The sequence below is a fragment of the Melitaea cinxia genome, chromosome 2, assembly GCF_905220565.1.
Source record: "Melitaea cinxia chromosome 2, ilMelCinx1.1, whole genome shotgun sequence".
In the NCBI taxonomy this organism is placed as follows: domain Eukaryota; kingdom Metazoa; phylum Arthropoda; class Insecta; order Lepidoptera; family Nymphalidae; genus Melitaea; species Melitaea cinxia.
The window spans coordinates 15,889,409-15,913,115 of record NC_059395.1 but is presented as its reverse complement, the minus strand read 5'-3'; the positions used below and the strand labels follow the sequence as shown (position 1 = coordinate 15,913,115).

The window sequence follows — 23,707 nt, the reverse complement described above, 5'->3', positions numbered from 1 at the left end:
TATTTTGGTATATGTACCGTGTATACATCCATATGCATTTTGTAAAAAGCTGTTCTTTTAATATTACAAACAGACTCCAATTTTATTTATTTGTATAGATATAATATTATTATTTAGGCATTTATTGACGTTCTTCATAGCAACGAATACAATAAGGCATTTAGCGGAGATAAATTCAAATAGAGCTTTACAATCTTTTATATAATATTATGTAAAATAATCATATTAATTAATGAATAATAAATGAATTTCCTAATCACCTGTTATAAATGGGCGACGGACAAATATTTTCGGTTTCTAGATTTTCTGGATTTGAAATTTATTTTATTGAAATTCATTATTAAGGATTCTACCCTAACAAACAAACATCGTACGTTATTATGTACATTGCAAGTTAAATACATATTTTAAAAAAATAGAAATAGGTAATGTTTCGTCTGATATATTTTGAGTTATGTTTTGTTCAACGTTTGTCTTTTACGTGAACTATTTTGTTTACGTTGGCAATTAGTTAATTAAAAATATGACAAATTTTTAAGCTGTATCAAATAATATTAAAAATATTTATCTTTCTTCCTTTTGCGGAAATTGATAAAATCGCAGATCTCTATGCGGTATGACGATCTGCAATCTCTCACAGCACAGGTAGTATGAAACATTTTAACTGCTTATAAATTAAAACAAACATGCGTCAACCCTAAAAGTCTTGTCCCGAGGTACTAATTCAGGCAGCAGCGGTTATTGCAGCTCGGGCTCCTACGGGCGCCTCACCTCTCCGCAATTTAGCTGATATTTTCATAATATGACATAAATTGTTTATAATAACAACTGAAACTGACAACTACGAAAGAAACAAAAATACATTTATAAACTAAACATCTGCTTATAGCAGGCATCAAATGTCACAGATTTCATGTAGAAATTTTTGTACGTAGGTTTGTTATATTATTAACAATTTTTATTTTGCTTAAAATTAAGTTGTCGCGACTGAAATATAAATTTAATACTTTTATAAGTAATCATTTTTTTTAAATAACTATTTTAATATTTTTGTTAAAATATGTATGTATATTATATAACAGTTTTTATTTTGATTTTCAAATGTTTATTGGGCAATATTGTTTATTGTTTCAAAATCTTTTATGTTAATTATAAGAATAATGAACTGTGGTATAATAAAAAGTGTGCAATTATATATCATTTTTATGTACTTTTACCGGGGTCTAAATGCTCTTATAATAACACTTCTACGAAAATATATTTAGTACTCAAATATGTATTTTAATTTATATATTGTTACTTTACTAAATAATTATGTAAACATATTAGAGATTTCAAAATGTAATCTATATTTTTCTACTTTTATTTTTAATAATCCATAAGTCATAATTATACAGAAAAAATAAAATCACTAAGTTTTGTATCTACGCTATAAGGCTATGTAATTGTTATGTTTCTGTTAAATAATATCTATATAATAGATTTTATAGTATTCATATAAGTTTATCACAAATATTTTATACTTTTCAGTAGATAATGTTTTTGTTTCAAAGTATGTAAAATTGTACTAGTGTGAAATAAACATTTCCTCGGTGTTACAGTATGTATTTTTTTGTTTTGTTTTATTTAACCACAGGTTCTATAAATAAAAAACATACATATAAAAATAATATTTGAAGAGGGAAGAGGTGATTCAATCTGCCTATGAAAATAAACTATCAATGATTGATTGATTAAGCATGTAACGTCCAACTACTGGACATAGGCTTCTTTCTCAATATAGGAGAAAGAGTCGAAGCCTAATACATCACGCTGCTCCTATGAGTGTTGGAGGATATTTTCCCTGTCAGCGTAACGAAGGCTATCAGGTGTCGAGATCGACTGCTTAACGTGCTCATTAAGGCACAGTGGAGAATATTTAGCGAAATATCCATCCTGCTGCGTGGTTACGGCAGTAAAGAATATAGCCACCCCTTTCTTTCCGTGGGTGTCGTAAAAGGCGACTAAGAGATTACACAGTTCCACTACCACCTTAGAAGTTAAAGAACCGACCGATAGCCGGATAACTATCCAACTGCTAGTTTTCAAATACACAGGCCGAAGACGGGTGCGACAAAGCCAGCCCTGCGGTCACTAACCCGCCTGTCCAGCGTGTTAACTATGGGCGACGCACATGAGTTCACGCCATTTTTGACGCGAACTTGTGGAGGCCCATGTCCAGCAGTGGACTGCGATAGGCTGAAGTGATTAATTGATTGAACGGGAATGAACCCGGAAACCCGCGGTGTGAGCACGGCACACAGACCACAATTTATATAATATAAATTGGTCTACCTACTTTATTTTTTCGAAAGAAAGAAGTGAAAATTCACAAGAGACCTTACGATTAGATCAAATGACAAAAATATATAGATTTTATAGTAGGCAATATCAAATTAATCTAAAAATACTGTCATGAGTAAACCACAAAAGAGTATAACAAAGATGAGCTACAAGGTAAGAAATTAATTTTGGGAAAGATCTGCCAAATAGTTATATGTTCCTTTAAAATTTAAATGTAATTTTTGAGTTTTATGCATTAAACTTATAATATACATATATAATACATATTAAACTGCTCTGCAGTTATCTATCTATCTATTTTTATCATCTGCATTAACAACTCAAGATTATTATACAAACAGACTTGTAACGATACTAAATAAGAAAAATTAAAAAAGGCTTTTTAAAACGACAAAATGTTTATAACTCGCGTCATGTAAAAAGAACGCTGGTAGAAACTGGAGCGCATGGGTACACTCGCGCACGAAAGTACTACTGTTTTATTTTTTAATTAGGCTTTTACTCGCGGCTGTAATGGTTATTGGTAGGTACATTAAAAAAATACCTGTGCGAATAATTCGCACTAAATAAGTGTAACAAAATTATAACTTTTTTTAAACAAAAGCAATAACTTTTTTTGTTATTGAAATGTCATATTCAAAAATATTAATTATCTGTACTCTCGATATTCGTATTTTAATAGTTTTTATGTATCTAAGATTTTATTTTTGTGTTACCCACATTAGGAATTCTAAACATTTTTGAATATCATATCAAATTTCGGTTCGCTTAAGCCGAAATTAAAAATTATCATATCGAAAATTTCGCTCGAGCGGGTGCATCGTTCCATAGCTTAATTGGCTAGAGCGCCGACACGGTACGTCGGAGACGCGGGTTCGAACCCCGCTGGAGCGGTCAATTTTTGATATGATATTCAAAAATGTTTAGAATTCCTAATGTGGGTAACACAAAAATAAAATCTTAGATATTAAAAATAGCACGGTGTCGTCTCCTGTCAAAGATTTTCATTGTAATATGAAACTTTGAATAGTTACGGGTTTCTGTAAAGAGCTCACTATAGACGGCGCCACGGTTCGCTTAAGCCGAAATTAAAAATTATCATATCGAAAATTTCGCTCGAGCGGGTGCATCGTTCCATAGCTTAATTGGCTAGAGCGCCGACACGGTACGTCGGAGACGCGGGTTCGAACCCCGCTGGAGCGGTCAATTTTTGATATGATATTCAAAAATGTTTAGAATTCCTAATGTGGGTAACACAAAAATAAAATCTTAGATATTAAAAATAGCACGGTGTCGTCTCCTGTCAAAGATTTTCATTGTAATATGAAACTTTGAATAGTTACGGGTTTCTGTAAAGAGCTCACTATAGACGGCGCCACGGTTCGCTTAAGCCGAAATTAAAAATTATCATATCGAAAATTTCGCTCGAGCGAGTGCATCGTTCCATAGCTTAATTGGCTAGAGCGCCGACACGGTACGTCGGAGACGCGGGTTCGAACCCCGCTGGAGCGGTCAATTTTTGATATGATATTCAAAAATGTTTAGAATTCCTAATGTGGGTAACACAAAAATAAAATCTTTGATATTAAAAATAGCACGGTGTCGTCTCCTGTCAAAGATTTTCATTGTAATATGAAACTTTGAATAGTTACGGGTTTCTGTAAAGAGCTCACTATAGACGGCGCCACGGTTCGCTTAAGCCGAAATTAAAAATTATCATATCGAAAATTTCGCTCGAGCGGGTGCATCGTTCCATAGCTTAATTGGCTAGAGCGCCGACACGGTACGTCGGAGACGCGGGTTCGAACCCCGCTGGAGCGGTCAATTTTTGATATGATATTCAAAAATGTTTAGTTTTTATGTATTTATAATGGTAAATTGATATTTGTTTTTAGTTAAATAAATAGAAAATGGAGTTTTATAAATGTCCGTAAGCTAATGTGTTGTGAAAGTGAGTGATAAATACCTACCCCACCCCAGTCTGCAAAATAATGATATTTGTAATAAAAAAAAAATACTAATCGATAGATTTTAAATAGCTCAATTCAACTACGTTGTCCTTTTAAATTGCTCTTAAACTATTTAATAAAAAATCAAAAAATTCGTTGAAAAAAATTCATTTATCAATAATTTCAAACTACTATATCTTTTGATGTATACAATATTTAAAATTGCTCAAAGTGTTAAAAAACTGCTCAATATGCATTTATAATTGCTCAAGTATAGTTTGGAACAGCTCCACTTTCCTTAATTTTTAAATAAATATAAATAGTTTGGACAAATTTAACGTTTACCTATATGTATAATAGACAGGTGAGCACTTTGCATGCGCAATTGTGTACAGACAGTGATGTGAAGCAAAAAAAGGCCTCAAGTGAAATGGAGCTGAAATACTACAATCATAAACATTAGCTATTATCAGGTATTTTTATTACTTATTAATTTATTCATTTTGTTGAATTTATTTAAAAATCAACTCATGATTAAAAGTTACCTGTATTTTAAAACTTTGTCTTTTTACAAAGTAATTGCAATATATTCTTTGTTCCAAAACCTTTGCGCATCTTGACAGCCAGCGTTCTTTTTACAAGACGCGAATTATACGTTATAAATAATTTTTCTCACTTCTCTATGTAAAATTATTTCGCAATTTAAAACTTTTGTGCAACCATTGAAACCACACAAAGACAGAGACAGCATGAAACTCTCTTCTCAATACTAGATGGCGTTAGGGGAACTACGGTGGAACTATATAGAAGTATAGTCTCGAAAACCGGGTACATGCGCGAACTTTCCAGAATGGTCTGGGCTTCGTCTCGGTCGATATAAATAGCCGCAGGGAGGCGAGCGAGTTCAGTTGAGTTTGAGCGATCTTCGAGGCGCCTTCAAAGTGAAAACTAGTGATCACGAGTGATACCAGCGAAACCTACGACATTGGCTACGACATAGGACATCATTAGTGCTTAGTGTTTGAACCTAGTGCTTAGTGGTTGAACCTAGTGCTAGTAAATAAAGTCTCCAAAAAAAGAGCAGGTCTTTCTCTCCAAATCCTTCGAACCCTAACACGTAACAATAACAACCGGGACCGACGGCTTAACGTGCTCTCCGAGGCACGGTGGGGAGACCCACAGGACTGCACAAAACACTCAGACCACGGCAAAAACCTGTATGGCCATACAAATATTTGTCATGTGCGGGGATCGAACCCGCAACCGCCAGCGCAACAGGCACAATCCATGACTATGACCGTTGCGCCAACGCAGCGGCTGATGAAGTATAGTATATCTATAATTCGTAGTTCCACTTATAAAATTCGCCCGTAACGCCCGCGGCGTTTTTTACGTTAATGGAACGGCAACTTCATCGGAACGCGCCCGACCCGATTATCTTCTTGTTTTTGACATTTGCTTTTCAATTTGACATTACTTATAAAGTTATAACCTCAAACTGAAAAGAAGAAAATATACCTATTTCTACTTGTTTATTGATATTACCTTTATATACTCTTTAGAGATTATAAAATGAATTAAATGCAGTACAACTTATGAACAAGTTATTAGAAATTAAATAGAAAAGCGTTAAAATGAATTGTATACGTTTATTTAAACCAAATACTTTTCGATCACTGTATAATATTACATCAGTTAAGTGTATATCGCAGCATCCGTTGAAATTTTTGGAGAGTCAAGGAAAATGGCAAGAAAAAGATGGATTAACAAAAAATTGGCAATTAATATATAAAGCACCTATGGGTAACATTCTCAATTATGCGGTTACATATTTAACATCTTCTACGGCTATAATTGGCGCTGCAGCTATTTACTATACTGCATTCAAATTTGATATGACTACTATAAATGACCCAATAGTTCTAGGAGATCAAGTTGTCATTGCCAATAATACTACAGAATATTTGATATACCTTGGAGCCTTTATAATTTTCCATGTAGCACTCAAAGTGTTACTATCAAAATTTGTTATCCGTCTATACAAAAATGGAGACGAGTATTTAGCTATATTTAGAGGAAGCTGGTATAATTCAATTGTAAAACACAAATTCCACTTAGAAGAATTTAAGAAATTGAATCCTACATTTGTTGTGTCTTGGGGTGATTCAAGGTTTGGACTTGGAAAGAAACATGGAATACTACTGGACAAATATTTTAGAACTCCAGAACATTTTAATTATTTATTAAATAAGAAGAAATCTGCATAATTTTTAATATTAAAGTTTGTAAATATTTAAATTGTTTAGTTTAGTATTAAGTTATTAAAAAACTTGTTTATGCAGTTTGTATTATTTTATTATCTAATTATTACATCTAGATTAAAATAAAATATATATATTAAAATCCTCCTGTGAAAGCATTGTTCCATTTATGTCTTGAATCTTTTTTAATTGTTGTTGAATCCATCTTTTTAGGATCATTTTCAAATTTTTCTAGAGCTTCTAATTTCTGCAGTTCTGGTTGTAAAGTTTTTGTGACTATACACTGCCCATTTTCCTTAAGAATTGTGTACTTAATATCTTCTTCTGTTGGTTCACCATAAGGAAAGGTAATAGGGGTAACCTTAATAAGGTGTTTAATTGTCCATAACTTCGCGTTCATTTCGGGTATATTCTTGACAATTGCAACTTGGCTCTAAAAGTGTTTAACAAACTATGTTAATATAAAATTCATTTTTAATCTTCTAGATCAATTATATACTAAAATTAAATATGTAACTTTCACATCATTAAAATAATTCTTAGATTTATATTGAGGAAATAAATATTTCCTATGATTATGAAATCTACACATTTTTAAAAATAACTATTCTTATATAAACAGCATTTAAATACACATGTATGATAATTATTTTAATTATTTTCATATAACTTACAAGTCCTTCAAGCTTAAGTTCACTTAAAACTTTTTTTTCCCACCATGGATGATGCCTACTGCTTTTAATTTGCTCTACTCTAAATAACTTTGATGGAGTGCACTCGGGATCCTTGTGATTTGGGTGTCTAAAAATCATTTAATTGTAATTTATTGTTTTTGATTAGTAACTGGATTTATGAAGTTATATTTTATTACAGGTTTCTTTACAAGTTATTTTTTTACATAAAATAAAAGCAATTTAAAGAAGGATAGACAAGGATTAATGAATATTACTGAAATTAATTATAAAATAGTTAAATATTACGAAATAAATTTTTTGAAATAAGGGGCTTCAAAAAAAGCTATTCTACTTGTTATTTGCATATTTTATACACTCATCTTTGAAATTGAACAGTCACCTCATGAATTTTCTTAACTTCATATGATATGTATATACTTTTTAAATATAGAAGATACACGAATATACAGCTTTACTTCATGGCTATTATTTGATTCATTATAAATAAAATTATTAATAATGAGTTGATAAATACCGTGGATAATAAGTTATTCCTCCTGGGTATCGGATACCTCCTGGATATTTATAACCTTTCCAACGAATTAATGATGTTAAAGGTGTACTTGCTTTTAATAATTGTTTATTCATATTGAAAATATTTGTTTATTTTGTAGTGCGTATTATTCAAATTATTTAAAACAGCTAAAAAGATCGTGATTCAAATATTATTTTGTCAAGACCGTGATTTTGTCAATAAATGACATAAAAGTAAAACCAATGACATAATAAATCTATGGATCGGCCCAACCTTATTACATGGCGATATGAAATCGATTAATCGAAGAATCGATTCCTCCGACTCTCTGTACTTAATCGATTCAGTAAATCGATATTTTACCCTTGAAAATTGACATTCGATTTTTTCTGTTTTACCTTAAATGAACTAACTATTCCTTAGCTGAAGAACAATTGCCGAATAATTGAAATATGCAAAAAATAAATAAATAATAAAAAACTGACTAGCTTCGCCAACTTAAGATTTAATTATAAAAAATAATTTCAGATTGCCCAAATTGAAATTGGGCTGCGTTGCATGACCTGTATACAATCTCAACAAACACTGATCATTCTCCTTCATGTCTTTTCTATCCCACGTGACATTGGCGAATTCGACTATACCTGCCCCCTGGCACAACTAAAAGCCATTAAGACCAAGAATAATAAGTTAACAGAAATTTTTACCCATCTGGTCGACAAGTGCTGTGAAATTATCGTACTTTCGGAACAATTACCGTACACTTAACAAAAAATTTCAAATTCAAGTTTTTAAGTAAATTACATGAAACAACTGATTTAAAATTTTAGTCTGCCAAAAAAAGGTCGTTGCTTCAAATTATCGTAAAAATATTAAACAACTGTTTTTAAATTTCAAACAGTCAAAAAAAGGTCGTTGCTTCAGACAGAATTATCGTACAAATCACGTACGATCTACGATCCTAAGGTACGGATCGTACACGTACGATACTTATCGTACGTTTGGGATCACTAACGAACGAGAATCACTAAAGGCACTAGAGCACAGTCTCTACAAGAGTCTGTATAACACATAAAACTGCGATAACTTGCTGTCAAATATAAAAGTATAATAAATATGCAATTTAGTATTTGTTTTCTGACTGACTAAAACGCTTTGTCACAAAAAAGGGACTTTGAGACTCTATACGTCTTCCTAAACTAGAAACTGGGCTTGAGAGAAGATGACCGATCATCTCACTCTCAAACCCAGTCTAACCAGTTTATACAGAGCCCTGGCCTCCTTGGATAAAGGGAACGCCAAGACGCAGTTTATTCCACCGACTTCTCTTATAATACTATTAGACATAAATATTTCATTCCACAATTGTTCATTACGGATACATTCCATAATAATAATTATGATAAACGCCCTCGGTAGTATTAGTCTTATTCATCAAATAAGCAAACTGGTTCAATGGAATGTGTCCGGAGTGCATTTTTAAGATTATTATTATATCTAATCTGCTTAAACTATTCCTGATCCAAGGAGTACTTATCGGTTCAGGCTGTATGGTTTTGTACCAAATACCCCTTTCGGAAAATCTTTCATTAAAGTATTCCTTCCACAATTCCAAACAACGTTTTTATAGGTAAATAAGCACTCGCTATAAAATGGTTTTGTATTGACTAAAACGCCTTCTGTACATGCTTGTTTTGCAAGCTCATCTACAATATTATTTTCTACAATATCATTATGAGAAGGGATTCGTTGAAGATATACACATTTAGTCGAGGCGTTTAGTTCCGAAATTAACTTACTATATCGTAAGTTATAGGATTTCGTACACCGAGCTAAATATTGCAATGCGCTTTTAGCATATGTAAATATGACAAAATTATTCCCATTAACAGATTTAAGATAAGACAAAGGCTCTGCTGTAGCTATTAATTCTATATGCATTATAGAGCATGGTTAATTTGAAATTTAGCTTTAAAATTTATTTGATAATCGTAAAACGCCGCCCCAACCCCGTAACTATCTTTGGACCCATCCATGAAAACCTTATAGAACCCATCGTAACTCTCTGAACACATCTTACGGTAAAATAAATTATTTAATTGTAAATTAGAGAAAGTACGTTTAGGATTATGGATATATTTGACATTTGATTTGATAAAATTCGTAAATTAATTCCGCTTATCTATATGTTTAAAGAAAAAATTTCCGAGTGTGAACTAATATTAATAGTGGTGTTTCTCAGATTATTATGAATGGAGACCATTAAGGGTTCTTTCTTTCTGTTCCAACGAACCGATGCCATTAAATCGAAATATCATAATTATTTAGTAGTTAATGTAACAGTTAGCTTATTATAAAAATAAATAAACAAAAAATAAGGTATCATCAAAATAGTGAGACCATTAAACATAGTCTGTACAATAGGCAAGTTGACGTGGCAATTCAACTATGTCTAAGGACCGATGGCCGTTGGAATTTGGAGCAGATGTGTCATTGAGTGGAGACCATATGGATGCATAACGCAGTGTGGGACACCCTTCGGTCTGCTGGACCGATGATCTACGTTCTTACTAGATCATCGGTCCAGCATCCTCAGGTGATTAATGGACGACCTCTAACAAACATTTTTTATTGCCATTACATAAAAGTTAAAAAACTTAACTTTAATGAAGTTAAGGTTTTTAATTAGTAAAATACTAGTGCTAAAGTTAGGACTTTCAAAGACTAACAGTCACAGTGACAGTTTCACCAGTTGTGGATAACGCTATTTGACGAATGACAGTATCCGACAGTAAAAAGTTTTTGATTTATTCTTTTTTGCTATCGAATTTAATATAATTATGTATGAGATATTTCTATTCCCATAATTAAAATTTTTAACGGATGTTATTAATAATTTACAATTTCTTGTGAGGCATTTTTTAGTATAGTATTCTAAAGTAAAAAAAGTCCTAAAAATAAAAGACAGAAAAGATATTTTGTTTTCGAATTTTTTTATACCGTTTTTTAAATTAAATTCAATAAAAATATTATTAAAATTTTTAAACAATAAACGCATCCCTAATTTCAAATTTGAATTTTAACGAACGATTTGACAACTTTGAAGCTTATATTGTGTAGGTATACATTTTGTACAGTGTATGAACTGATTGTGTATTCCATATAATTTATTGATATACGGATAATAATTTGAAAAATTATTCTTAAAAGTGTTTTCATGAAGAAGGTACGATTTGAATCTCCAGTGAAAGCGACAAGAATGAGCACATTGAACAATTCGGAATGCCACTCTCCAAGACCATTTATTGAGAAACAAGTGCAATCAGTCCCTTCTATAAATTACTTAGAATATCGCCCTCTACCTTTTACTAATGATCCTGTACAGAGATTTGAGTCAGCAGATTCCAGTCCATATCCAATCGTTAGTAAAACATACTTATCGCGTACACCGCAACTCAAGAACAACAACTGTTCGCCTTCAAATGATTTGGATTTAAGTATCCTTGACTGTAATTATAGTAATGCGAAGAACGCTAGTCTAAGGCATAATATTGAGTGCTCAAATGAAATGAAAACTATTAAAGGACATGTGACATCCTCACAAGAAAATTCACCATTACGAGTGTTATCCTCCATGGAAAATAAAAATGTCTGTAGCCCGCCAAATATGCTAAGCAAAAAGGACAATTTTTTTATAAGAAAAGAAAATTTTAATGACTACATAAATATTGGTAGTCAATTTAATGGCTTACAACTGGATAAAGAAAACAATCCTCTTTTAAAAAAAACAGAAATAATGAAATTAGGAGTTCCTCGTTTAGAAGAGATAGATACTAAAACCATTGATTCTCGTAAATTTTCCAATGGAATTGATCATGTGTGTAATTGTCATAATTGTGTTCATGTTTTTAATATACAGCATAATGTAAAACAATCCAGAAGCAATGTGATCCTTGAACAAAATATGCCTAAAAATAATTCTGAAGTATGTCACTGTAGGGCTGTAACAGACAAGAGATATTCAGTTTGTTACTGTTATTGTAGACCTATAAATAATTATGTTTCGCCTTGCAACTGCAGTAAAACATCAATGCACATCCCACAAAATGCAGTTGATAAAAAGAACTGGGCTATTGAAAAATATGAACAAAATAAAAGTTCTGATTCTTTAGATGTAGAGGTACAAAATAATGTTTTCAAAGATAAAAGAGAGCCAACTGTCGCAGATTTGTTTAAAATAATAAAATTACAAAATGAACAGTTACAACTGCTACAAGAGAAAGTAGATAAATTCATATCGAATAATACACATGACCCACAGAATGTTAAAAAACCAATCCCGAAAATTGTTGGAGAACATGTAGAAGTACAATCCATTGGAACTGAAGAAAAGATATCAATTGGAGTAATGACAAGTTTTGAAATGTTTCGAACATCGACTATTATTAATAAAGAAATAGTCAAGAAAAGTGAAGCACAGATTCAATGTAACAGATCCCAAATCAGTATTAAGGAGATAGTGTCAAAAACTCCTTCGGCAAATCTAAATTTCCTTGATGGTATAACTCCTGCTGCAAACCCAACTGTGCCTCAAAAAAATATAAGTGCTGAAGAAGCAGCTGGAGATTTGACAAGAAATACTGATGATGCAATGGTAGATAAAACACTGAATGAAATAAGTTTATATAATGTACAAGTTGACAATGCAATAACACCATTAATGTCTCCTGAACAGAGTTTATATCTAGACATTAGAGACTATAGCGAGTAAGTGTCTAAAAGTCTAAATAATATCTAAATATTATCTATTTATTCATTATTTTTTCATATATTTAATACTTAATTGGTATATTACTTTAGCAAAAATGAAAATGTTATCGGTATGATAAAATTAATGTGAATTTTATTCTCAGTTCTGATAGCAGTGGTGATGACCAATCCAACGTTGGATGGACATATTATAACAAAGTTATGGTAGGTATTTACTGTCCGATTAAGACAATTTGTTTACAACAATTTTGATTGCATAAAGATCAAATTAATTAATTAAGAGTGATGTACATACCTGTAATTGGCATGCATACTATCTTAATATTGTAGAGTATAGCTTATTGTAATGTAATGTTTGTAATGCTGTTGGTGTGTCTGGTAATAAATAAATAAACTACAAAAAAAATTCTATATTTTCTGTTTTTACAGACACATGTAAATGGCATGTTACAAGAATCTGATATGCCATCTTCAGCTAGTGCCCTTTATAGGAATAGTAAACAGAAATGTCTGCAGGTACAGATTGACAAGACTAATGTTAGTGTAGCCAAAAGGTTAGTTGTTTCTGTAAAATATTTTTAAAAGGAATATAAAACATGAGAATCAAACTGTTATGTGGTAAAAATGTAAACTTTTTAGTCATTAATAAAAATTCTTAAGAATTTTTTACAACTTTTTACCATATCTAATTATCTGTTTTATAAAAAATAGCTTCCCGCCCTGTCTTCGCTCGGGTATTTAACAAAAATTTCCAATCCCTAATTTTTTTTAAATACCTTCTTTCCTTTTCGTTTCGAAATCGCTTGTTTCGCTGTTCAAATCGAACTAACTCTGGTGGGCGACACCGGGCTCTTATATATTCAGAGAGCTAGGCTCTAGGATATTCGAGAAAGTTTGAGAATATTTTCTTTCTCACACCTTCTAGAATGTTCTCGACATTATCGTCCGCCGTAACAATAGGTTCTGCAGCTATAGCATACGTAGTAAAGGCGCGAAATCTAAAAACTTAAATTTTAAAATGTTTTCAGAACTAATTTGAATAACTAAAATTATGTCGCTTTAACTCCAAAATATAAATTAGCTACTGCTGCATAAATATATAAAATTTAATAACTTTATTATAGTAACAAATGCAATTTAAGATATTGAAATTGGAATTATAAATTTTGCGCCATTACTACACACGCTGCAATTGCTCGCAGCACCTTTCGAAATGCAACCCAAATAATCGTTGTCCTGAATGAAGTTCAAATATTCGACAACAGATGGCGTCGCTACACTTAATTTCCAAGTTGCCCACACGCCCTTTAGGTTAAAACAGGAACTTTCTTGTTCGAGGGGGGATAAAGGGCATACACGATATAAGTCCCTTTATCGTGCCGGGACTCCTTTTTAAGTTTTTTCGGCACGCACATTTTATCAACCTAGTTTTATTATATAATAATGATAATGATTTTAGAGTGACATTTGGTGATCAACCATTAGGATTTAATGAGCAGCCTCATTTACAAGTTCCTACAACTGACACAAGCTTGAAAATGAATCAGCTTGCAGCTAAATATTTAAAAAATGCTCCACCTTTGCCAAAAACTCCGTCACCTAAACCTGTGACTGTGGATATGTCTCTAGCGACAAGAAATTATATGGAAAAACATAAACTGTTACAAGGTCAGTTACATTTCTTACTTAAATATTTTTGAACATTGTTTATTTATAAATGTACTTTATTGTACAATATATTGTTAACTTTTAAAAAAGGAAGAATTAATATAATACATGTGTTGTTGTGAATTGTATTGTACTGTTCTCTACCAGAGAACGGTACAATACAATTCAGCTAGTAAAACATCTCACGGCTGGGCATCAACCTCTTTCTCCAGGTAGGAGAAGGATGTAAGCTTAGTCCACAACACTGCTCCACTGGTGGTTAGTGGATATATTCTCTACTCTGAGTAGCAATCGCTATCAGATATTTATGACAACAACCGGGACCAAAGGCTCACTATGCTCTCCGAGGATTGGTGGGGAGACCCACAAAGACAGACATCCTAACGAGAAAGAAATACTTGTATAATTACAAATAATCATCCCGAGCGAGAATCGAAAGCACAAACCGTCGGTGTTTTAGGCGACGACACGCAAAACTACACCAGAACGGTTCTACACCAGCCAAAACAAAATAGATTATTGTGTTTGCTCGCAAACGAAAAAAAAACCGACTTCAATTACATCGACGTGTAATACAACGTAGATCGACGAAAAAATAGTCAAGTAAACTACGCGTTATCAAAGATTACTCAAAAAGTAGTTATATCAGATCTCGATAAAATTTAAATGTGACCACATGATAAACATCCGCTTTCGATAAAATTAAAAATTATCAAAATCGGTACACTCAGTAAAAAGTTATTGCGGATTTTCGAGAGTTTCCCTCGATTTCTCTGGGATTCCATCATCAGATCCTGATTTCCTTATCATGGTAGCAAACTAGGGATATCACCTTTCCAACAAAAAAAGAAATATCAAAATCGGTACATCCAGTAGAAAGTTATGCGGTATAATACAACGTAGGTCGACGAAAAAAGCGTCAAGTAAAAACGCATTATTAGATATAACTCGAAAAGTAGTTGTTAGATCTCAAATAAATTTAAATGGGACCAATTGACACACACCACCTTTCGATTAAAAAAAAATTTTTCGAAATCGGTCCACCCGGTCAAAAGTTCTGATGTCGAAGGATGAAGTCCTTCTTTTTCGGAAGTCGGTTAAAAACTGAGCAAAATCAATAAATTAAATGCACAATAAAAAAAAATTAAAATAATAAACATGTATGTATACTCACTAATTCTTAACTTTTGTTTTATAGGTACTAATCAAAATGGACAACCACAAATGGCAATACCAAAATTTTTAGATATAACAGCTTTAAAACAACAACCAAAATTTTTATAGATTTACTTTTAACTTTTATACATGTAACACCTTTTGTGTGAAGAATTTTCAAAGTTGATTGAGCTAAAGTTGATGAAATTAACCCCTACATATTCACAAATGTAATCTCTTTATTGGTATGTTTCACCGTTTGTAGATAACGCTTTTTGATAGATGATGGTATAAAAGTTTTTGAAGTGCGGAACGGAAGTCTAAAGCTTTAGATTTGTAGAAATATAAAAGAGACTTAAAACTTAGTTTGCCAAGAAGTTTCACTTCTGACATATGTATTGATACGTTATTTACATTTATTTCAGAATATTTATAAAATATTTCTATTCGCAAATAACAATTTAAAGTTGTAGTTTATTAATTGAGGAAAACAGGTTCAAATGGCGTATTCTACCTCCTACCTTAACTTTACGCACAAACGGTGAAACCGGCCCATTGTACTCTAAAATTTAAGTAGTAAAACAACAGACAATCATTCTAATACAGTGGTGACCAAAATTTCATGAAGGTAGATGATAGATGAAGAATTAGTTTTGGTAATACATATGTATCCTTGTTGTCTCTGCCGTGCCTCGGACAACACAATATTGGTGTTACCACCTGTTTTTATTATTATAAATATGTGATAACACTTACTACCACTAGGTAGGGAACTTACCTGAAGCTGTTTCAGTTTAGATTAGTTAGTAATTGTTTATTAAATAACTTAAAGGTATTATAATTTGATTATGTATTATACCAGACAGTATTGTATTTTGAAGTAGGTTGTTGTTATTATTTTTTATGTTAGACTATATTCTTTAATGTGTATTACCTTAACATTTACAAAGGAATTAAACTATTTTATTGAACAGACATTTATTTATTTAAACTTTACTGGAAACAACAGGTAATTCCCTTAATATATTTGGTACCATACCTATTTTTTGGAACAGCTGATTATAACATGATAATATTTGCTAACAATATTCTTATATTTAAAAGTATTGCTATTACTAATAAAATCTTACACAATCAACTTTTTTTTTAGAAAAAACTGCTAAGTTTAATGTAATATTATGTGTAACATTTTATTAGTAAGACAATAGGAATGTTTTTTAACTAAATTTTTCATTTGTATTTTACACGGAATTTTATTAAAATTTAATTATTTGTGTGCATAGTTTTTATAACATTTAATTTTTTTAATTACATATAATCCTACATTTTATTAACATTTTTATTATTTTGAGCGTCTTGTTACATATAATCTTACTGTCAATGTCAAATGAATGTGTAATGGACAAGATTCATACATTCATAATTATAGGTAGATATATCATCGTGGCTCTGACAATCATTGGCATCCTACATACTGCCAATGGTGACATAATTACAACTGATTATAAATCTCACGCACAACTAACAAATAGGCTTACCTATTTGTGAACAACAATAACACAAGTAACAAATAGACTAGAAATGTTCATAAGAGATAGCCGAAGTTAAGTTTTAAGAGAACGCAAATTTTGCTTCTCATAATTAAGCATAATTAATTTTGCTTGTGGATGTTCTGCATAGCCTTCATTTTGTTACTTTAAAGTAGTAAGGTTGCTTATCCTACAATACATGGTAAACTTAAAGTAATTGTTACTAACATTTGTTACAGTAAACTTCACTTACCAATTTTCGACATCGACAGTAATACACATCGACAGTATACCGTAATAACTAAAATAGGTGAAAGATATCGCCCCTTACTAATAAACTGTCTAATTTTAACACATAAACTGGTTTTTTGAAGTGAAACTTCTTTAGGCGCATAAGGGTAAAATTTTTACGGATGAAACGGCAACGTCGATGGCGCTGGAACGAAAGTCTAAAGCTTTAGATTTGTATAAATATAAATGAGACTTAAAAATTAGTTTGCCAAAGAAATTTCACTTCTGATATGCGTACTTTGTACACACGCACTTTTTTTTTTAATTTTAGCTAATAAATTTTCGCTAGCGATTTTTTGTCTTAAAGTCAATTTATAACAAACAATCTTTTAAAAAGAACTTCGTTATAAGAAGTAGTCGGCGGCGTTTCAAATAATACTATATAAAAAAAAATTATGCTATGACGAAATAGTTATCTCATTAACTTTTTACTAACATCAATGAATGACACCGCAAATATAAAAAAAAAAAAATTCAGACACCATCTTTTTTACGAAAATCGAAATTTAATATCACGGCAATAGAAAAATGCGTGGCTTAAAACATAGCTAGTTTCGATATTTTTGGAATTGACACAATATAATAATTTGTAATAAATGTTTTACATAAGATGGCGATTATTGCGATTATATCGGAAACACATTTTTTTCAGTTAGTAATGCGGGTATCTACGTCTTGTTCTAATTATTACGTAAGTCTTAAGTTCTTAACACAATGATGCTCATATTAATGATAGGGATTAGTTTATATACCAATTCCTATGTATATAAAATAACACTAAGTAGACTAGGAGTAGGTACTCCATTACGTGGTACTCCATCTACGTGTTATTTAATACCGGAAATCTTTCGTGGTAACGGTGGTTTCATCATCCATGTTAATAATATTATTTGTTTTGTTACCTTAATAAGTTGCACAGTCTTTATAGCCTAAGGTACGTTTCGATGATAGCTTCCTAAAAATGAATGAAATGTTAAAAAATTAGTATCGGTCAATCAAATCGATGCCTCTTATTTCCGAAGTCCCGAAAACGAATGGTTCAGGATACATTACCTCATTAAGCCTTTAGGTGTGTTAATTAAAGTATAATATGTATATATATATATTACATAAAATATGTATATATATATATATATACATTGCATGCCTGCATGTAAGAGTTATTATTTTATGCGTTATAACAATTCGGTCACACATGAATCTCAAACATATTTAATGGCTTCTAAAAATGTATGCAAGATTTTATACACTTTCTATCAAAAGTAATACAAAACTTCTAATGAAACAAATATCTTGTGATAAGGTACAACTAAAGGGTGAATTATGCAAATACAATTATGATATTAAAATAAAAATAAAACATTATTAGTCAATTGAAACAGCTACAAGCAACTAATACCTATTAGTTTAAATTTGTAAAACGTTGTATTAATTCTATAGTGCGTTTTATCTGAAATTTTAAAATTTCCTTATATTATTAAATTTTTATATATATAGCTACACTTAAAAACTATCAGATTTGGTTCCGTCATTGGTAATGGTGTTACTTTTCCACAACAACATCTAAAACATTGAACATTTTCTACAACTGCTAACTAACACACAAATACAACGTTTGTCAACTTTCTTTTAAACAGTTATACGACGTTACTTAAGCTACGCCAATTATTTTATTTACACATTTTTTTGCATCACTTAAATAATAGTTCAATTCTCTTGCATCGCATGTTAGTTTAACATTAAATCTAAATGATAATAATTTAAAAATGATCAGATGGCACAATAACCATAAAGTAATTAGAAAACAATGCAATAATGATTTTATCATTAAGTCTAGAAAATCTATTTTACATCACTTTATGTCTTGCATGTTTTTCACGTATTTGACTAGCTTAATTCTATGACAGATATATAATATAATATATATAATTATTAATTAATTAGTAATATCTATAATTTTTATCTCGTACTAATGTATTTCCAGAGTTGTCAAATTTTTGAAATTGAATATCACTCGGGACTAATAATAAAGGCGTCCAGAATAATTAAGTATTACTAAGGTTAAAATCTAGGTGCGCGCTTCAGCCTGTAATGTCCCACTACTGGGCATAGGCCTCTTTCCCCATGTTGGGGAAGGATCAGAGCTTAATCCACCACGCTGCTCCAATGCGGGTTGGCGGATATATTCCCTACTATGAGTAACGATCGCTATCAGGCGAAGATGATAACAACCGGGACCGACGGCTTAACGTGCTCTCCGAGGCACGGTGGGGAGACCCACAAGGACTGCACAAACACCCAGACCATGGCAAACACCTGTATGGCCAATACAAATGTTTGTCATGTGCGGGGATCGAACCCACGACCGCCAGCGCAACAGGCGCAATCCATGACTGAGACCGTTGCGCCAACGCGGCGTAAAATCTAGGTACCTAAATATAATTGTGTTTGCTAGCAAACGAAAAACAACGTAAATAAACGAAAAAAATTAACAAACGCACAAGTCGCCACTACGATTTTCGAAGGTTTCCCTTAATTTCTCTGGGATCTCATCATCAGATCCTGCTTTCCTTATTACGGTACCACCCTTGGGATATCTTCTTCCCAACAAAAAAAAAAAAAATCATCAAAAATCGATTTATAAACGACGAAGTTATCCGCAAACATATAAAAAAATATAAACGGTCGAATTGAGAATCCTATTCCTTTTTCTGAAGTCAGTTAAAAATATATGACCATTGTCAGAAGATGATATAAGAAGTTCGTATGCCAAAAATAAAATAAGAAGAAGAAGAAGATATAAGAAGTAGAATCTGTCAAAAATTATGAATATTTGGTGAAGTTCGTCTCTTGTTCGTGTCTTCTGCTATATAATATATTATATATTATAAGAGACGAACTTCACCAATCTATTATATAGCAGAAGACAGGAACAAGAGACGAACTTCACCAAACTGCTTAATGGATGAAAATTATTTTACTTATATTTATTTTAGTATACCTATACAAATAAATAAAATTTGAGTGTCTGTTTGTAATATTGAAATAAGCGCTTTTTAACTAAATGCATATGGACACGGTACATATACCAAAATATCATTTTTACAATTTTTGTCTGTCTGTCTGTTTGTTCCGGCTAATCTCTAAAACGGCTGTACCGATTTTTACGGTATGTTCACTGACAGATAGCTGATGTAATAAGGAGTAACTTAGGTTACTTTTATTTTAGGAATTTATTTATTTTGTAACTGAACAACAAATGCGACCTGAGCAATATATTTTTTTTTAAATTTCATGCGGACGAAGTCGCGGGCACAGCTAGTTATAAATGTAATCGCGAAAGGGTTGCCTGAGATATGCTGGCCAGGCTATATTTAATTAGCCTGTAGAAAATGCAAACGTTGGGTTGCCTCTTATTTTTCTGGCGTAACTACTGGGTGGTAGATTATAATCAGGTATATTATTATATTGTTCTAGTTACTTTCACCCACATATTTTATAAATAAATCTTACATCAAAATGAGCGCTGTTTTATATATGTTATATTATATTACATAGGATTGCCTGTTAAAATTCTGGATTGAATGGAGGTCGAATATAATATAGCCCAGCTAGAAATTTTTCAGTCAAATTTTTCGCGATTTATCTTTAAAATCCTAAAGAAGATAATTATTTAGTTTTTATCCACTAAGCAGATGGGTGAGACTCAAACTCCTGACAGCCTGACATTCGGGGCACCGAAGATCCACGTGCACAAATATTGCGCCATTTTTGGAGGACATCCGGGATATCGAAGGGGATAAGATTAGTGCGGCGCTCAAGCAGTTTTAAAATGGGAGGGCCCCGGGGGATGACGGAGTTACGACTGAACTGCTTAAGACTGCAGAGCGACCTGTCCTAAAAGCCTTGGCGAGACTCATTACAACATCAACGGCGAATACATCTTGCACCTTCGTTTCGTCAACGATATCGTTCTTTGCGGAGACGTTGGATGAGCTAGGCGAAATGCTGAGCGGCCTAAACGAGTCCTCCCAACGAGTCGTTTTCGGTATGAATTTAAACAAAACGAAAGTTATGTTTAATAACCAAGTCATACCGAGACTGGTATCGGTATATGTTTACCTAGGCCATACCATCCAACTAGGCCGCAACAACTTCGAGAAGGAGGCCGATAGGAGGATCCGGTAGGGCTGGGCGGCGTTTGGCAGGTTTCATCGAGTCTTCACTACGAAGGTTCCGCAATGCTTGAAGACAAAGTCTTCAAACAATGCGTCCTGCCTGTGTTAACATATGGAACCGAGACGTGGACACTGACGAAGGGATAGGTCCACAAGTTTAAAGTCGCTCAACGTGCAATGGAATGGGCTGTACTTGGGTTTTATCTCAAAGGTAGGATTAGGAATGAGATTATCTGCGAGAGAACGAAAGTAACCGACATAGTCCACAGAATTAGCAAGTTGAAGTGGCAGTGGGCTGGTCATCTGTATCGCAGGACCGATGGCCGTTGGAGCATACGACGTTTCCTGGAGTGGAGAGCGCGTGGGACGTCCTCCGGCCCGCTGGACCGACGAACCACGTAAGATTACCGGTGTAGGCTGGATGAGGATTGCGAAAAACCGGGATATCTGGTCCAAACTTGGGGAGTCCTATGTCCAGCAGTGGACTGCGAAAGGCTGAAGTGAGTGAGTGAGCTGGGTGAAATCACGTCTGGTTCTTATCACAGACTAATATAGGAAGATACTAAATTTTAACCAATGCCTAACATAAAATATGTAGTTTTAAAAGTGTATTTAATTGTAATGTAACAACAACAAATAAGTACAATTTGATTGAATTAATTAGATTGTAACTAATTAGAAGTCGTCCATTAATCACGTAAGGCTCGAATATAATCACAAAATATCATAAGGGGCAGAGGGGTAGTGAGATATCACGTGTATTTAGTTTTCGTTGAACGTACGATTTATAAACCAAAAAACAGCCACAAACACGTAGCAATCTTGATGTCTGTCTGAAAATTTGTATCGCGATGCTTAATTTTGCAATTTTTAATCGAATTACATCTGTATTGTAAGATAGTATTTTGAACATTTCAATATAATTCAAACAAAAAATATTCACGCGATTTTTGGGTATGAGAGGTAGTCTGAAACTTCACCACATATCACCAAGGATCCCTTTAGGGGGGTTAAAAAGTTGCTTAAAAACGTTAGGTACGCGATTAATGGACGACCCCTTAAAGTTTAAATAGAAATAAAATGATGCTTATTAAGTACCTAGTTAAATATTGTATTTTCTTAACATAAACTATATAACTTAAAGATTCATATTTTCCTTTAAAAGTGAAAAAAATAAATTCTTTAAGCGATTTTTTTCGATGACGTATAATGTTTGTATAATAAAATATTTGTCATAATATTTTGTTTTGTACTAAAAATCGCAGTGAAGGCATATATTAATAAAATATAATTCTAATCTGTCATAAAATATGCATTTTAATTTCTTATCATGTAATAAAATAAATATTTATTTTATAATTGTTTATAATATTTTATTATATTTAATATAGTATACCCAATTTAAAAACTTTTAAAATATTCATATTTCATCTCACATTCAATTATTGTAATTAATTTTATTTATTTTTAAACACATCTCTTATGATTGATTTATGATATACATATATACCATATCTTACTATAACTACCTAGGTATAGTCTTAATTTAGTCTTATTTATATACAAAATAGCTAATAAAAATTTTCCTAAGATAATAACAATTATAATCGTTTGAATTTGTCTTGATAGGCTCTCTGTTAATTTAAAAGATTATACAATATTATTTGCCATAAAATATAATAGTTAATATAAAGTCCTAAACGAGGATCAAAGCACTTACAATACCGTCTCTGGACATGTTTTTTTTTTTCATAGAAGTATCAGTCAAAATAGTACTAAAGATAAATATCATCTTATTTAGTTATACAGTCAATAATTGGCTAACGTTATTTTTTTAAGTTTACCTATTTCCAATGGAAATTTTGTTTCGTAATCATAAAGGGCCATCCATAAATTAAGTATTTCAAACGAATTTCATAATTTTTTGACCCCTCGTCCTTGGGGCAGTTGGACACATTTATAAGCCTCCTTTATGTAATGTGACATGACATATTTTGCAATTTTTATTTGCATTTAAATTATTTTTCAATAAAATCAAGATCGATCAAACATAGATATAGTGCAGCGAGTGTCAGTCAATCAGGTCAAGTCAATTCGCCAATAAGTAATTAAAGTTACTAGTAGTAAGTAATTTAAGTTAAACGTTAATAGGTATGTAGTTCAATACTAACAATTAAATATATTTTGAAATGTGACTGAACACAATGTTGTGACATTGTGTTCAGTCACACTTCGCCGACCTCCTTAACGTGAAAACAAACCAAACCAAACGTTTCGGACTCCCTTTTAGGGATAACGTGTGTTGTAAATTTATGGATGGCCCCTTATCAGTTATATTTATAATCTGTATCTGC

General features: G+C 32.0%; 3 protein-coding genes across 3 annotated transcripts; 2 read left to right on the top strand and 1 right to left on the bottom strand.

The window, feature by feature from the left end:
- Positions 1-5,742: 5,742 nt before the first annotated feature.
- On the top strand, positions 5,743-6,589 carry LOC123665860. Its single transcript, XM_045600097.1, has one exon. The coding sequence runs from the start codon at positions 5,927-5,929 to the stop codon at positions 6,557-6,559; it is 633 nt and encodes a 210-aa protein (XP_045456053.1). The 5' UTR covers positions 5,743-5,926; the 3' UTR covers positions 6,560-6,589.
- A 36-nt stretch (positions 6,590-6,625) lies between these two features.
- On the bottom strand, positions 6,626-8,031 carry LOC123665881 (39S ribosomal protein L30, mitochondrial). The gene is made up of 3 exons (XM_045600115.1): positions 7,763-8,031; positions 7,228-7,354; positions 6,626-6,986 (listed from the first exon to the last, which is right to left on the bottom strand). The coding sequence occupies exons 1-3, from the start codon at positions 7,873-7,875 to the stop codon at positions 6,690-6,692; spliced, it is 537 nt and encodes a 178-aa protein (XP_045456071.1). The 5' UTR covers positions 7,876-8,031; the 3' UTR covers positions 6,626-6,689.
- A 2,948-nt stretch (positions 8,032-10,979) lies between these two features.
- On the top strand, positions 10,980-15,654 carry LOC123662118. Its single transcript, XM_045597006.1, has 5 exons — positions 10,980-12,529; positions 12,676-12,736; positions 12,962-13,086; positions 13,992-14,200; positions 15,399-15,654. The coding sequence occupies exons 1-5, from the start codon at positions 10,980-10,982 to the stop codon at positions 15,482-15,484; spliced, it is 2,031 nt and encodes a 676-aa protein (XP_045452962.1). The 3' UTR covers positions 15,485-15,654.
- The last annotated feature ends 8,053 nt before the right edge of the window (positions 15,655-23,707 follow it).

Bases quoted from the DNA above. Each gene is read 5' to 3' on its own strand.
- LOC123665860 (XM_045600097.1), top strand. From the start codon at position 5,927: ATGAATTGTATACGTTTATTTAAACCAAATACTTTTCGATCACTGTAT.
- LOC123662118 (XM_045597006.1), top strand. From the start codon at position 10,980: ATGAAGAAGGTACGATTTGAATCTCCAGTGAAAGCGACAAGAATGAGC. The intron at 12,737-12,961 runs GTAGGTATTTAC...CTGTTTTTACAG, and splicing joins CATATTATAACAAAGTTATG to ACACATGTAAATGGCATGTT. The intron at 14,201-15,398 runs GTCAGTTACATT...TTTGTTTTATAG, and splicing joins AAAACATAAACTGTTACAAG to GTACTAATCAAAATGGACAA.
- LOC123665881 (XM_045600115.1), bottom strand. From the start codon at position 7,875: ATGAATAAACAATTATTAAAAGCAAGTACACCTTTAACATCATTAATT. The intron at 7,355-7,762 runs GTATTTATCAAC...AATGATTTTTAG, and splicing joins GGAATAACTTATTATCCACG to ACACCCAAATCACAAGGATC. The intron at 6,987-7,227 runs GTAAGTTATATG...AAACACTTTTAG, and splicing joins AACTTAAGCTTGAAGGACTT to AGCCAAGTTGCAATTGTCAA.